The 16,981-nt window shown below is 45.3% G+C and overlaps 1 protein-coding gene across 1 annotated transcript in view; it reads left to right on the top strand.

Moving 5' to 3' along the window:
- LOC137432198 (septin-2B) overlaps positions 1-16,526 on the top strand; it is a 29,847-nt gene extending 13,321 nt beyond the window's left edge. Inside the window, 9 exon segments of the mRNA XM_078782941.1 lie at positions 138-261; positions 6,274-6,408; positions 6,540-6,659; positions 7,062-7,135; positions 7,138-7,160; positions 8,306-8,451; positions 13,996-14,079; positions 14,988-15,051; positions 15,196-16,526. Coding sequence (XP_078639067.1) covers positions 138-261; positions 6,274-6,408; positions 6,540-6,659; positions 7,062-7,135; positions 7,138-7,160; positions 8,306-8,451; positions 13,996-14,079; positions 14,988-15,051; positions 15,196-15,270 — 845 coding nt within the window. The 3' untranslated portion in view covers positions 15,271-16,526.
- Positions 16,527-16,981: the final 455 nt, after the last annotated feature.

Below are 16,981 nucleotides of genomic sequence, written 5' to 3'. Positions count from 1 at the left end.
ATGCCACGCCTCCATCATTCTGTCCTTTTTTTATGACCAGTGATGAAGTGAATGTTGAAAAACGAAATGTTTTATTTATTTCTTTATCTTGCTTTTGAACGCCCTCATTACCTGCCCAATAATTACTCCGACCCCAGAGAAGATTGAACGCACAGTTCAAATTGAGGCTTCAACGGTTGAGATCGAAGAGAGAGGCGTTAAGCTCCGTCTCACTGTGGTGGACACACCGGGATATGGTGATCCGATTAACAGCCAGGACTGGTGAGCGCTTGATCGATAAGTATACAAGAAAACTTATCGCCTCTATATCGCCAAACAATAATTATTGTGTTTGGGTATTTTAATGGGTGACCCCCATCATCATCATCGGTGACCCCCATTTCTTTTGTCAATTAATTTCTACCAGGTTTTTGAGATGTCAAGTTGGTATTGAGGTATTCGTCTTTTGTCGGATGTGCCGTACTTGCTATCGTCGTGTCTCCACTTTCATTACCTCCAAATCCATTATATGTATCAAAATGTTGTCTATGCATCCCGCCATGAGAATATCAACCGAAGGTGTGTTGGGGACACTCGTAGGTGAATGGTGAATTAAAAATGGATTATAACCCTCGCCAGAGGAGTGGGTATCGAATTTGAGTCCTTTTGTCTGTTTGTTGTTTGTTACTTGCAAAATCGAAGATTTTTCAAGTATACAGTATTGGTCGGTTGCGTTTGTGGTTCTGTCTGTGTGTCTGTGTGTCTGTTTGTCACCGGCCTACAGGTCACAATTTTTTTTTTTTGTATACAAGATCGAGGCTCGTGAAAGAGCTAACATTAATCACACAAAAAGTCAAACCGACACACAAAACACAAAAAACAAGGGGAGCAACACAGGATGGGGAGAGAAGGGGAAGGACACAAACACAACATTTGAGAGCAGGGACATCGGGAGGACTTGGGGGGAGGTGGGAGAGGTATAAAACATATGAACACTGCAAGGACTCTGGGGTGAATTAGCGGGGGTAGAAAAGATCAAGGTTTTGGATGGGGGAAGATAAGAGATGGTGGTGAACAGCTGTTTTAAAGACCTGGAGGGAGGAGTGGGATTGACGGGAGTGGGGGAGTTTGTTCCAGAGGCGGGAGAAAAGGGGAATGAAAGAGGGAAGGTGAGCAGAGAGCCTAATTCTAAACCGATCGTCACGAAACTTCACCAAGCTGTATAGGTCGTCCCAACTGAGATGCCTATTGTTTTTGGGGTCAAAAGGTCAAAAGGTCAACATAGGCCAAAGGTCACCAACTTTGCCAAATTTCTAAAATGCTCAATTTTCATCCAATTGACTTGAAATTTGAAGAGGACTTGCATATCTGGTCACTGAATTCAACCACCAAGTATATTTTAGGTAAACATAGGCCAAAAGGTCAACATAGGCTGAAATTATAAAATCACCAATTTTCATTTGATTGACTTGAAATTCTAAGAGAATTTATATATATGGTCACTGAATTCAACCACCAAGTATTTTTGAGGTCAACATAGGCCAAAAGGTCAACATAGGCCAAGTTTTTAAAATCCTCAATTTTCATCCGATTGACTTGAAAATTGAACAGCATTTGCACATTGAGTCACTAGGGAAACTAACTATTTTTGAGGTCAAAAGGTCAAAGGTCAACTCAAGGTCAACCTTCCAAAATCATCATTTTTCATCTGAAAAATCGTCACTTTTCTTCCTGTTGACCTGAGCTTTGATCAAGATTGTCAATTTTAATCTTGATGAAATGGACAATTTGCCGCATCAATGGAATTTTTTTTCTTGGGGGTGGGGGCGGATTTTGCAAGTATCATGCTCCGCATGACGTCTTCTTGTTTGTTTGTCTGTCTGTCTGTTTGTCCGCACAGAATAAATCTGGTTTTCTCTGCAACCGTTGATCCGATTGACAGGAAATTTTCACCATAGGTGCAACTCCACCTGTAGAATGTTTTAATGATGATTATGACGTCATCGGTCACGTGGTTCGGCCGCCATGTTAGAAAAGCAGAAAAAGTTTGCACCTCTATATCTCCGAAATCGCTGAATAGAAAAAATTGAGACATGGCTCATTGTAAAGAACTCTCCATGGGGAATAAAATATGTTAATGATGATGCCATAGGTGCCTCCATTATGATGTCATAATTTGACAAGTACCGGTACAAAACTTCTTCCGATCAAGATGAAATTTCTTGAGCTAGGGATAAGTTGGTGGAGCAAAAATATAATGATGACGTCATCGGTCACGGTTTGGCCGCCATATTTGTTTTAATACAAAAGCCTTAAAAACCACTAAAAACACATCCTGGTGAGGGTCTTGCAATCTCTGATTGCTCTTTTTTGCTTAAATGGTTTTACTCTGCACTTCAGGTTAACGTGGCTCCAAGATGATGGATATGGTGGAAAAGGCAATCGACACTTGAGGAAGAGTCATGTTTGGTTGCGGTTGCTTGAGGTACTGTCGTGGCCAAAAATATTGGCACCCTTGCACTTCAAATAATGCACCATTTCTTCCAGAAAATTGTTGAAATTAAAAAATATTTTGGTATCCACATATGTATTTATTTGATTTGCAGTGGAACAAAACAAAAACATAGGGGCAATAACCCTGGCGCTCACCTGGTAGAATAAACAGTATACTACACTGACTAAAGGTATTTTAAACCAATTTGAATGGTTTCTAGAAGACAGGGCAGCAGGTAGAATCATACTAACATCATAATCATAAGACTTTAAACAAACAAAAAAATACCTTTTGGGGGGCAACCCTACCTCTGCCCTCTCCCATCCTGTATACCTCCTCAGACCCCAATCTTTCTGATGCCTTGAACAAAAATTGGTACATCATGGGTGATGAAGGTTGTGGTGAAGTTTCATTGAAATTGTGTATGTAGTTTCAGAGCAAAGAACAAATGCCTATTTTGGGGGGGGTCAACTTTTTTAATGCTGTGAACAAACTTTGGTACAACATGGGTGATTAAGGTTGTGGTCAAGTCTCATCAAAATTGCATGTGTATATTCTGAGAAAAAAACCAAATACCTATTTTGGGGGACGACCCCCCCATACACGTCCTCAGAGCCTGATATATATATATATATATATATATATATATATATATATATATATATATATATATATATATATATATATATTTATATATATATATATATATATATATATATATATATATATATATATATAAATATATGATGTATATAAATGTATTTTATATATATACGTATATGATATATATAAAATATATATATATATATTTTTATTGTCATGAATAAACTTTGGTACATCCAAACTTTGGTTTTGGTGGTGAAGGTTGTGGTCAAGTTTCATCGAAATCGTGTGTAGTTTCAGAGAAAAAAGCAAATTCCTATTTTGGGGAGGTCAAACCTGGATGCACTTTGACCCCTGGTAGACCCTCTTAGACCCCGATTTCTTAATGCCGTGAACAAACTTTAGTCACAACATAACAAATATAATTTGTGCCAAATATAGTCGCAATCCCCTCACTGGTTTCGGAGAATAAGTTTCAAGTGTTTACGGACGGACGAACGACTCGCCATCACATAAGCTCCCCTGAACTTCATTCAGGTGAGTTAAAAAGCTGAAAAAATTACTAAATCTTAGGTTACTCCACAGAGAAATCTTGAAATGGCCCAGACAATATTATTGGCACCTTTTAGAAGTTGTAAGAAATAATTATATTTCAAGCAGGTGATTCTCCTTTACTTGGAATTGAACTCACCTGTGGTGAGTTGCAGGTGACTGCAATATAAAAATCACTCATTCAACCAGTTTGAATAGAGAAAAAGAGTCATTCTGCTGTTTTGTGTCTCAAGCATGTACGATCTCGGCAAGATTGTAGCCAAGCGTGTACGATCTCTAGGCGACAAGTCCATCTCCAGAGACTTTGGTGACTTTGATGTTCCTGTGTTCACAGTACGCAATGTTATCAGGAAGTTTAAGGCCCATGGCACTGTAGCCAAAACAACATGCACCATCCGTTGTCAACTCGATGAAAGGGGGGTTCTATGGCAGAAAACTCAGAAGGACCCCACTGCTGAGAGAGAGACAGAGACAGAGGCGACAGAGACAGAGCGACACAGAGAAAGAGGCGACACAGAGACAGAGGCGACACAGAGACAGAGGCGACGCAGACACAGAGGCGACGCAGAGACAGAGGCGACGCAGAGACAGAGGCGACGCAGAGACAGAGGCGACGCAGAGACAGAGGCGACGCAGAGACAGAGGCGACGCAGAGACAGAGGCGACGCAGAGACAGAGGCGACGCAGAGAGACAGAGACGACGCAGAGAGACAGAGACGACGCAGAGAGACAGAGACGACGCAGAGAGACAGAGACGACGCAGAGAGACAGAGACGACGCAGAGAGACAGAGACGACGCAGAGAGACGGACGACGACGCAGAGAGACGGACGACGACGCAGAGAGACGGACGACGACGCAGAGAGACGGACGACGACGCAGAGAGACGGACGACGACGCAGAGAGACGGACGACGACGCAGAGAGACGGACGACGACGCAGAGAGACGGACGACGACGCAGAGAGACGGACGACGACGCAGAGAGGACGGACGACGACGCAGAGAGACGGACGACGACGCAGAGAGACGGACGACGACGCAGAGAGACGGACGACGACGCAGAGAGACGGACGACGACGCAGAGAGACGGACGACGACGCAGAGAGACGGACGACGACGCAGAGAGACGGACGACGACGCAGAGAGACGGACGACGACGCAGAGAGACGGACGACGACGCAGAGAGACGGACGACGACGCAGAGAGACGGACGACGACGCAGAGAGACGGACGACGACGCAGAGAGACGGACGACGACGCAGAGAGACGGACGACGACGCAGAGAGACGGACGACGACGCAGAGAGACGGACGACGACGCAGAGAGACGGACGACGACGCAGAGAGACGGACGACGACGCAGAGAGACGGACGACGACGCAGAGAGACGGACGACGACGCAGAGAGACAGACGACGACGCAGAGAGACAGACGACGACGCAGAGAGACAGACGACGACGCAGAGAGACAGACGACGACGCAGAGAGACAGACGACGACGCAGAGAGACAGACGACGACGCAGAGAGACAGACGACGACGCAGAGAGACAGACGACGACGCAGAGAGACAGACGACGACGCAGAGAGACAGACGACGACGCAGAGAGACAGACGACGACGCAGAGAGACAGACGACGACGCAGAGAGACAGACGACGACGCAGAGAGACAGACGACGACGCAGAGAGACAGACGACGACGCAGAGACATCAGAAAGCCTGACTGGAGTTTGCCAAAACACACCTGAACAAGCCAAAATCCTTGTGGGAGAATGTCCTGGGGACAGATGAGACCAAATTAGAGCTTTCTGGTAAAGCACATCATCTCTATGTTTACAAAAAACAAAATGAAGCCTTCAAAGAAAAGAACACCTTCCCTACAGCCAAACATGGAGGAGGTTCAGTGATGTTCTGGGGTTGCTGTGCTGCAGCTAACACTGCGTACCTTGAATGTGTGCATGGCTTCATGAAATCAGGAGATTACCAAGGCATTTTGGAGCGCAATGTTCAACCCAGTATCAGAAAGCTGGGTCTCCATCGAAGGTCATGGGTCTTGCAGCAGGACAATGACCCCAAACACACTGCAAAAAGCACCCAGGAATGGTTCAAGACAAAACGCTGGACTGTTCTGAAGTGGCCAGCAATGAGTCCAGATCTAAATCCCATTGAACACCTGTGGGGAGATCTGAAAACAGCAGTTGGGAGAAGGCACCCTTCAAATCTGGGAGAACTGGAGCAGTTTGCACAAGGAGAGTGGGACAAACTGCCAGTAGAGATGTGGAGGAAGCTCATTCATGGCTACAGGAAGCTCATTCATGGCTACAGGAAGCTCTTGACTGCAGTTATTTTGTCCAAAGTCTGTGATACCAAATATTAAGTCAAGGGTGTCAATAATTTTGTCAATGCCATTTCTTTTTATTCTCTGATTTAAAAGGATTTATTAAGTTCTGAATCAAAAACAAAGGTTCTGTAACATTAACGGTGAAATAAAGAATTGTGGAGACCAAATACTTTTATCAATTTCAACTTATTTTTGGAGAAAATTGTGAGTAATTTGTAAAAAGTGCAAGGGGGCCAATATTTTTGACCAGGACTGTAATAGCACAGGTTTAGCGAGTGGTTCTCTTGTGCGTTTGCTTCCTCTGCAGCTTCCGTCCCATCCTGCAGTACATCGACTCCCAGTTTGAGCGCTATCTTCAGGATGAATCGGGCCTCAATCGCCGCCACATTGTTGACAATCGCGTTCACTGCTGCTTCTACTTCCTGTCTCCTTATGGGCACGGGTATGTTCGAAGCCCTTTTGCCAATGTCCCAATTTTAATTTATTCATATTGTACCCGTTTATTGCCTTTTGTTTGGAAACAAAAGGATGATCCTCCATTCAAAATCATTCCCCCCTTTGTGATTTATTCAGGTTGAAGCCCTTGGATGTGGAGTTCATGAAGGCTTTAAACAACAAAGTAAACATTGTCCCGGTAATCGCCAAGGCCGACACTCTGACCCTTTCAGAGCGCAGCCATTTGAAGCACAGGGTAAGATGAACTTTTTGTAATTTTTCGTTTAGGTTTTTTCTTTTTTAAACCTCCACCACCGAAGGTTTACGGACGTTGTGTTTTCACCCGTCTGTTTGGCTGAGCATGATGTCTCAAAGTTGTGGATGGATTTAGACAAAACTTAGTGGACAGGTTGGGTGTGTGAGAAGGACGAATTGATTCGATTTTGGTGAAGATCCGATCCAGATTCAGCCCCATCGGTGACGTACAAAACAAACTGTCCAGACTGTCGGAGGTACGCACTCCACCGAGTGCCTGTTCGAGTCGTTTTTGTTGTATTGACCCTTTGACCCCTTGGCTGTTGCATGGTTCATCTGCCTCCCTCCTCACCCTATTACAAATTGCTCTGGTTAAAGTATTGAGTGGGTCTTGCATGTTCCAGTTTTGGATGAAATTGAAGAACATGGAATAAAAATCTACAACTTGCCTGATGCAGAGTCTGATGAAGATGAGGAGTTCAAGAACAAACAAGAGTTTTGAAGGTACAAGGAATGTGGACCCCCCCCCCCCCCCAACCTCTTCCCCCATATCCCCCCTTCCCTCTTCCTCTCCCCCCCAACCCTTCCCCTCTTCCTCTCCCTCTCCTACCCCTTCCCCTCTTTCTCTCACTCCCTACCCCTTCCCTCTTCCTCTCCCTCCCACTCCCTTCCCATCTCCCTCTCCCCTCTCTCTTTCTCCCTCTCTATCCCCTCCCTCCCACTCCCTCTCTATCCCACTCCCTCTTTCTCCCTCTCCCTCTCTCTCCCACTCTCTCCCACTCCCTCTCTCCCTCTCTCCCTCTCCCTCTCTCTCCCACTCCCTCTCTCTCCACTCCCTCTCTCTCCCCACTCCCTTCTCTCCATCTCCTCTCTCTCCCACTCCCTCTCTATCCCTCTCCCTCTCTATCCCTTCTCCATCCTCTCTATCTCTTCCTCTCCCTCTCTATCCCTCTCCCTCTCTCTCCCACTCCCTCTCCCCCTCTCTCCCCTCCCTCCACTCCCTTTCCGTCCATCTCCCTCCTCTCCCCTTTCCGTCCATCTCCCTCTCCCTTCCACTCCTTTCCGGTCCATCTCCCTCTCTCTCTCCCCTCTCTCTCTCTTTCTCCCTCTCTCTCCACTCCCTCTCTCTCCCACTCTCTTCACTCCCTCTCTCTCTCTCACTCCCTCTCTATCCCTCTCCCTCTCTATCCCTCTCCCTCCCACTCCCTCTCTATCCCTCTCTATCCCTCTTCCTCTCTCTCCCTCTTCCTCCCTCTCACTCTTTCTCCCTCTCCCTCTCTATCCCTTTTCCTCTCTCTCCCTCTCCCTCCCTCTCTCTCCCACTTCCTCTCTCTCCCACTCCCTCTCTATCCCTCTCCCTCTCTATCCCTCTTCCTCTCTCTCCCACTCCCTCTCTATCCCTCTCCCTCCCACTCCCTCTCTATCTCTACCCCTCTTCCTCTCTCTCCCTCTCTATCCGTCTCCCTCTCTCTCCCACTCCCTCTCTATCCCTCTCTCTCTCTCTCTTTCAAGTGCTTGTTGGTAATTTTTTTTTTGTTGTGTTTTCTTTCTTTCCACAAATGTTTTGAGTATTTCTTGCCCCCAATTTTCTGCCAGGTTTTGTTGCTGAACCGTGTTGTATTCTAATGATTTGCCCCCTACCATACCAGGAAAGCATCCCTTTTGCGGTTGTCGGTTCGAACCAGCTGATTGAGGTGAAGGGAAAGAAAGTGCGAGGGCGTCTGTATCCATGGGGCGTGGTTGAGGTGGAAAACCCTGAGCACAATGACTTCCTTAAACTGCGCACCATGTTGATGTGAGTTAGATAACGAACACATCGCTGGAGTCGTTTATGTCTTGGGTTGTGCTTGTTATCCCACACGCAAAGAGCAAAGCACGGTTGAACGATTGCTTTGTTCTGTTTGTCTGGACGTCGGTCTATGATTGAGGAACTACTAGATTTCCATTGAATTTTACATTTTTTTTAACACTGGGATATGAATCGGAACACAAACTTAGAGCTTAGCAGTACTTTGGCTCAAAATTTGGCAAATTGTACGGAATCTCAATTGAAAATCATTCCAAACAGGAAACCTGTTTTTAGGAACATCATAAAGGATCCTAGGATCCTGGGTTCGAATCCCGGTCGATCGCTGAATTAACGCCAGCGGGGTTGACGCAGCCTGTCATCCTTCCGAGGTCGGCAAATTGAGTACCAGTTCACTGGTAATTCCCTGTTGCAAGAGGCGACCAACAGGGTTGGCGGCAGGAAGGGCATCCGGCCATAAAACATTGCTTAAAAAAGGGGACCATGGTGCCCTAAAAAGGCCAACCCCCGCTCTGTGGGGAAAAATGGCCTCTAAAGGTCGTTCATAAAGGACACAAACAGCAGTCACCAATAACTAATTTAACGTGTTAACTCAGGTGTTGCATCAACGGCAGAATATCTATTTTTTTCCCCCGCAACCTTGGAAACTTTTTTTTGGCTGGGAGTTTGGCCTTGGGGTACACACACTCACTTCTAAGCTGTGTCGCCTGGGTTTGAATTCTGACCCAGCTATAAGTCTATTCACAGTCTTGTTGATCCATCAATGGTCTGCCGGCATTAGTTGGTGGACATTAAAGACCTCACGGCGTCCTTCGTGAAGATGAAGCGAGTTATCCCCAGCATCCTCAACAAATTCCTGTCCTGACCAGCAGATCGCATTGCATCGGCGGCACAGCCGCGTTCTTGGCCGATAATGGTACTCCGCAACCTTGTGCTGGTATTTCTAAAAATAAATGAAAGCAAACATTTTCGAGAAAAAGAAAAATTTCGAAAAAAGAAAACTTTCAAAAAAGGTAATTCCACTTTTGACATTATGGGGTATTACATGTAGATCAGCAACAACAAAAAAATCTCAATCCAGGTTAGAACACGAAAATGTGAAAAAAGTCAGCGGGTGTGAATACTTTCTGAAGGCAGTGTACGTACCATGAACCAGCCTCACTACAACAACAACAACAACAACAACAACAACATGCATTTTAAGGCCATTTTCCCTGCTAGAGCGGGGGTTAGCCTTGCGGGTCCCCATGACAATCTTCTCCATTTTGCCCTATTTTCTGCATCTCTCCTTGTTAACCCCCTTGCCCGCATTTCTTATTCCACCATCTTTAGCCAAGTCTTTCTCGGTCTTCCCCGTCCTCTGCTTCCTTCTACATTCATTTCCATCACTCTTCTCCACCAGTCACTTTCATCCTTCCTCAACACATGACCAAACCATCTCAACCTGTTCCTCTTCACAGCATCAATCACAGGCTCTATTCCCATCATCTTTCGCAATTCATCATTTGTCTTCCTCTCTCTCAACGATACTCCGCACATTCCGTCGAACCATTCGCATTTCCACCCTTTCCAACCTTCGTTGCTGCTCTACGTTCATTACCCATGTCTCGCTCCCATAAATCATAACACTTCTCACACATGCAGCATACACCTTTCCCTTCAGCTTCAGCGACACTCTCCTCCTCATCAGCACGCCACTCAGTTCCCGAAACTTCTTCCATGCACATCTCACTCGAGCAACCGTTGCCGAGTCTGATCCACCTTCTCCATTCAGCATGTCTCCGAGGTAGCAAAATGTTTTCACACCTTCCAGATTCATGCCGTCTCCAAGATCAAACTCAACATTTCCTCCATCTGCAGCTCCCTCTGTGCACACCTTACATTTGAATGTAGCTGCCACACTGGTAAATGACACTCTCAGACCACTACATTTTTGATGAACCCACTGAGCGCACATTGTACATTGAATGGAGTTCACTCCGACACCCTTCCTGCACACAGCACACGGCCACTTCCCAGTTCTTTCCACCTCACCACATGCTTTACCACTTGCCATCACCTTCGTCTTTCCACGATATTCACCTTCAGACCTTTTGTCTCCATACATTCCTTCCACTTGTTCATGTTTTCCTTCAGTCCATCCATACTTTCCGCAATCAACACCAGATCATCTGCATACAACAACTCCCACGGTAAACCCTCCTTTACGTTCTGAGCCAGCACCTCCATCACAGCTACAAATAGTAGTGGACTTAGTACCGACCCCTGATGCACTCCCACCTTCACCTCAAACTCACCACTGTTCCCGTCCTTCGTCCTTACAGCTGTGCGCGCTCTTTTGTACATTGCCATCACTACTCTGATCAACCATTCCTCCACTCCTAACTTCCTCAATGCCCATGTCAATACTTTGCGTGGAACCCTATCGAATGCTTTCTCCAGATCAACAAACCCAAAAAACAACTTCTTGTAAATCAATGATCAATGTAAATCTTGTCATGGTGGTGTCATGATCGGTGTAACATATCCAGGGTGTAGATCTTGTCATGATCGGTGTAAGATATCCATGGTGTAAATCTTGTCATGATCGGTGTAAGATATCCATGGTGTACATCTTGTCATGATCTGTGTAAGATATCCATGGTGTACGTCTTGTCATGATCTGTGTAAGATATCCATGGTGTACATCTTGTCATGATCGGTGTAAGATATCCATGGTGTAGATCTTGTCATGATCGGTGTAAGATATCCATGGTGTAAATCTTGTCATGATGATGTATGATATCCATGGTGTAAATCTTGTCATGATGATGGATGATATCTATGGTGTAAATCTTGTCATGATGTATGATATCCATGGTGTAAATCTTGTCATGATGATGTATGATATCCATGGTGTAAATCTTGCTCCAATCAGCCAGGCTGGTTCATGGTAGGGAAGCCGTCAGGCTTCCCGTCAGGGAAGTGATGTGAGTTGACAAAGTGGAAGACGCAGAAAACATGCTATGATATGATATTTCGCTCACAAGGTTCAGACATACATGGAGGCGGCCATCTTGGATTTTGACGTGGCGACCCAATTTTCAATAGCGTTCTTTCTGATGCATCGATACACCGACACACCAGAATTAGAAGTTAGTAGTTCGTATATTTTTCAAGATATTTCGCTCAAGGTTCAGACATATATATGGTGGCGGCCATCTTGGATTTTGACGTGGTGACCCAATTTTCAAAGCGTTCTTCCTTATGCGTAGATACACCCACACACCAGATGAGAAGTTAGTAGTTCGTTTATTTTTCAAGATATTTCGCTCAAGGTTCAGACATATATATATATATGGCGGCGGCCATCTTGGATTTTGACGTGGCGACCCAATTTTCAATAGCGTTCTTCCTTATGCGTAGATACACCCACACACCAGATTAGAAGTTAGTAGTTCGTTTATTTTTCAAGATATTTCGCTCAAGGTTCAGACATATATATATATATATATATAATATATATATAATATATATATATATAATATATATATATATATATATATATATATATATATATATTTATATATATATGGCGGCGGTCATCTTGGATTTTGACGTGGGTTGCACCCACACACCAAATTCGAATGCGGTCCTTCGCTTACGCACGCACGGATGGAGGGGAAAACCATAGTCCCCCTTTCGCTCCGTGGTGCGACGGGGGACAAAAAGCAATTTAGGCAAATTTTTACAAAGTTCTGCAATTTAAACTCGACGTCTTCTCTCTTCGCAAGATAATTCAGAATATCGTATCATCCTCCAAGCTTAAACTCCAAGTTGTTGAAACAGCGACTTTGCCGATGAAGTCGAAGACATTATGTTTTCGGGTCGTCCGTGTGTCCATGATAGGTTTTCATCACCGCGATAATTTGAGATCGGCTGAAGGAATCCAAGTGAAACTTGGTACAAGTATGTATAATGACGTCATATTGTTGGCGGAGTCATATCGGTCGACGTCGAAGAGTGGCGTTCTTGTTCCACATCGTCTCCAACACACTTTAATGAGCCCATCAATGCGACTCTTGTGTTCCGGTGTCACTGCGGTTGTGGGCCTACCACCTCCAGGTTTGTCGTCAATATCCCCGCTCTTAAAACGCTTTGCCCAACGCTAACTTCACTGGCAAATCCTGTCTTCAAATCAACTTCCTCAAACTTAACTATGATAAATCTGAAATAATCATCATTGGCCCAAAAACGCTCATAAAATCCACCCATAACTTTGCCCTCAACATCGACGGTATCCCAGTATCCACCTCCCCTCACATCCGGAATCTTGGCATCATCTTTGACCAAACCCTCTCCTTCGACAAATACACTAAACAGATCACAAAGACAACCTTCTTTCACCTGAAAAACATCGCCCGTCTCCGTCCATCCCTCTCCTCCACGGCTGCAGAAACCCTCATCCACGCCTTCATCACTTCCCGTCTGGACTACTGCAACAGCCTCCTCTATGGTTCACCCTCAACAATCACCAATAAACTCCAATACATTCAGAACTCCGCTGCCCGGCTACTCACCCATTCCCGGACCCGTGACCACATCACCCCCATCCTTTACAAGCTTCACTGGCTCCCCATCTCCCAGAGAATCCAGTACAAAATCCTCCTCTTGACCTACAAAGCCCTCCATAACCTGGCCCCATCCTACCTGGCTGACCTCCTCTCCAGACACACTCCCACCCGCAACCTCCGCTCTGCTGGTACCAACCTCCTGACCCCCCCCCCCCCCCACCCCATCCGGACCAAATTTAGATCCTGGGGGGACAGGGCCTTCTCCATCGCTGCTCCCACCCTCTGGAACTCACTACCTCACACCATCAGAGACTCCTCCTCACTCACCACATTCAAAACATCACTCAAGACCCACCTGTTCAACACTGCATTCAACATTTAACCCGCAGCATCTAACCCCTGACTATCTCCTCTCCTTCTCCCTCCTTTGTGCTTTGAATATTTCCCTATTGATTCTTCTTTTTTTTTTGCAATTGTTTTTATGTTTTGCTATGCATTATGTTTTGCACTCTGTCAAAGCGTCTTTGGGCTTCCTGAAAAGCGCTATATAAAATAATTGCATTATTATTATTATTATTAACGGCGCTCACATCAATGGTGGAGTCTCCGGGTACAGTGTTTAAACGCCGATGTATATCCACTGGAGGAACCTCTTCCGCTGTAAGAAATTAAACAACTATTCTCTGCTCCGTATGCACATCTAGCAGGGCAGCCATTTTGAAAGCAGGTATGATGTCGTCATGTGGCCGATCAAAGTGCAGCTCCACTTAAAACGGGCGGGATATGCAAGCCTTTAATTGTGATCCCACGTTACTTTCCTACAAATGCTTTGGTTACGAACTGGAAAGCAAGAGGCGTTACTTTTGTTGTATTTTCTCCTTCCACAAGAGGCAAATCATGGTCTGCAATGTTCATATTTCCCAATTTGTTGATTTTGCTGCTTATGATCATTCCTCCCTCGTGCCGCTACTTCCCACAGCACTCACATGCAGGATCTGCAGGAAGTCACGCAGGAGCTGCACTACGAAAACTTCCGCTCCGAGCGGCTCAAACGTGTGGCCAGGTGAGCCGCTGCTATTCTCCCAGGTTAACACTACAAAGGTGGATCATTGATTTGTACGTCAATAACAGCTGAAGATAATTCATGATGAAAATTCCCATTTTGATGACAGACGTGCTCAAAATGTCAATGAGGATACCTGTCGTTTATATCACCAATTTGTAATATTTTAGCACGAGCCCCGCCCCCTCCCACTCCGTTGAGCATTTTGTGTATTCAAGGTACTACCTAGAGCCGTGTCTGTATTTTTGATGCGTTCAGTCTGTTGAATCATCAGGAAGTTAAAAATTCCCTTTTTAAAGGCCATTTTCCCTGCGAGAGCGGGGGTTAGCCTTGCGGGCGGACCCCATGGAAATCATCATGGTTTCCTTTTTGAGGCAATGTTTTTATGGCCGGATGCCCTTCCTGACGCCAACTCTTTGGTCGCCTCATGCGACATGCAGGGATACGGTGTACCTATTCTAAACCGGGGCGCACACCGGCCCATTCATCCCAGCGAGCTGGTACTCGATTTGCCGACCTCGGAAGGATGACGGGCCGAGTAAACTCCCCTGGCGGTAATTCAACGATCGACCGGGATTCGAACTCGGGATCCTCGGATCCCAAGCCGGCACCCGAACCGCTAAGCCAACACCAGGCTCAAATCATCGGGAAGTTAAGCAGTCTTCTAATTGGTGATGTGGGTGGAAGACATTTTAATTATTGGGGAGTCAACCCACGCTGTCGTCTCAAATAGTATATTTATTTATTTTGTATGTGACGTTAAACGTATTCATTAGCGATCATAAAGCTCAGCTTGGTAGGAATTCCCTTTTTTGCCACAAAGTACCGTATTCCCATTATCCTGTTGTCTCCACTTCCATCATGATTTTGATCTGCCATGTATGATTGGCTTTTAATGTTTTTTTTAGGGTCGGTGGTGGTGAAGGTAGAGAAGCTGACAAGGACAAGATTCTGCAAGAAAAGGAGGCAGAGGTGAGTTTTGTGTCCATGGGGATCGTCGGCTGCAAATTTATCTATTTAATGTTTTTTTGTTGTTGTTTAGAATTACAATTGGATTTTAAATATATTTTTTGCTCTTGTGCTTCTCCCACTCTTCTTCTCTTCGTCAATCCGTAGCTGGCCCGGATGCAGGCGATGATTGCTCAGATGCAGGCTCAGATGCTACAACAGCAGCAGCGAGGGGATGAGTGATGGATGGAAGGCCTTTAAAAAATTGTACGGATTCAGAGGTTGATGCAATTTGTTAGGCCGGAAAAGCAGGGAAGGTGATTATGCTCTTGAGCTAAAATGTGGATGTAACGCCTTGGGAGTGAAGGTTGAGGGATTTGGGGATGGGGTAAGGGTGATGGAGATTGGAAGGAATCCGAGTTTGAATAGTTAGCAGAGATTGGCAGAATGGATGAAAGAAATGGGAATTGACGGACACCATCAATCCTTGTTTGACCAAAAAATTCCCAATTTGTCGAGGCTTTTTTGAGCTTCTGTGGGAGATTCACCACATTTTGCCGTTTTTTTGTTTTTGTTTTTTTTACCCAGTGTTCTCAGCACCATTGCGGTGAAAATGTGTTTGGCTCGGCGAGCATTGCCCTCCGCAGTTTTGCATTCCCACTGGCTTTGTCTCTCATCACCCGGTAATTGCAAAATTGAACATTTTGCTTCGTGATGAGGTAAACATTTGCTCGCAATGGCTTTAACACTTGTCCAACAGAGACCTGCTACAAGTTGTCGTGGATCAGACTCGTCAGGTAAATGTGTTTCCTGTTGTGGAGAACATGGTGGGGGTGGGGGGGAGGGGGAGGGCTGTGGGGTTAATCGATGAAACTAAACCGGGTAAATGTCTGGTGGGGAATGGACGTTTGACTGATGAACTGTAACTCTGCAAATGATTGACGTTTTGTGTCCACCAACCGAGTCCAGGACGCTGCTCGCATGCCCCGTGCCCGTGTTTCACGTGTGTTGGTTTTGTACCTGACATGCACGTGAACATTAATCGTTTGCTTTGTACAACTATTTTATCTCGCTTTTCTTTTTTGAAAGACACATTTCTGCACTCGTAACATGTAACATGTTACGCATTCCAGTATTTAGTGTGCACATAATTTGCAATTTTTTATAATCTGTTACAAGGTTGATGGTGAAGATAACATTTGTCTGGAGGAAATCTTATAACCAAAGGGTAATGTTTGGGATAACAGTGCCTTGTAAAGGGAGGGTGGGGTGATTCTCTTGTTTGATTCTGGGGGGTGGGGGGGGGGGCCTTTACCACCCTTCCCTCCCCTCTAATCCATTGTTTTGACCCTTTGACCCTCGTTCTACCCTTGACCATCCACATTCCATACGATCCCTTTTCTGCCATATTGTGAGTCCATGTGCACATGTTTTTTAGTATTACTTGACATTTCCATTTGTATTCTTTATATCGAATCCAATAAACGTAGCACACAGAACTTGTTCTTTCCGACATGTTGAAAGATTCCCCTGATTGTTGCTGGGTGGGTGATGACATGCGTTTCGTCACATGATGCACTACCAGAGTTGAACACATGGGAACACTTTAATTTGTACTTGTACAAGTACACTTCTTCTTCATAATCTTCTCATTGCAACTGCCATTGCCTCACTGCAAGATGTTCTTTTTATTTTTATACTTGGTCGAGGCTCATATAAGAGCTAAAGTTCTCTCTCTCTGTCTGTCTGCCTCTGTCTTTGTCGCTGTCTGTCTCAGTCTCTCTCTCTCTCTCTCTCTCCCCCCCCCCCTCTGTCTTCCAAAACACGTTAATATTTAATGTCACAAGGGCCAACGTGGCACAATTGCCGTTGGCTTATCTCTAACACGCTGCTGTTTTTATCCCCACAAGTGTTCATACTTTTGGTGATCTTGACATGTCATATTGAACATGGG

This window comes from Myxine glutinosa, chromosome 8 (assembly GCF_964187855.1).
Source record: "Myxine glutinosa chromosome 8, kmMyxGlut1.1, whole genome shotgun sequence".
NCBI classification, from domain to species: domain Eukaryota; kingdom Metazoa; phylum Chordata; class Myxini; order Myxiniformes; family Myxinidae; genus Myxine; species Myxine glutinosa.
This window is presented reverse-complemented; position numbering and strand designations above follow the sequence as displayed.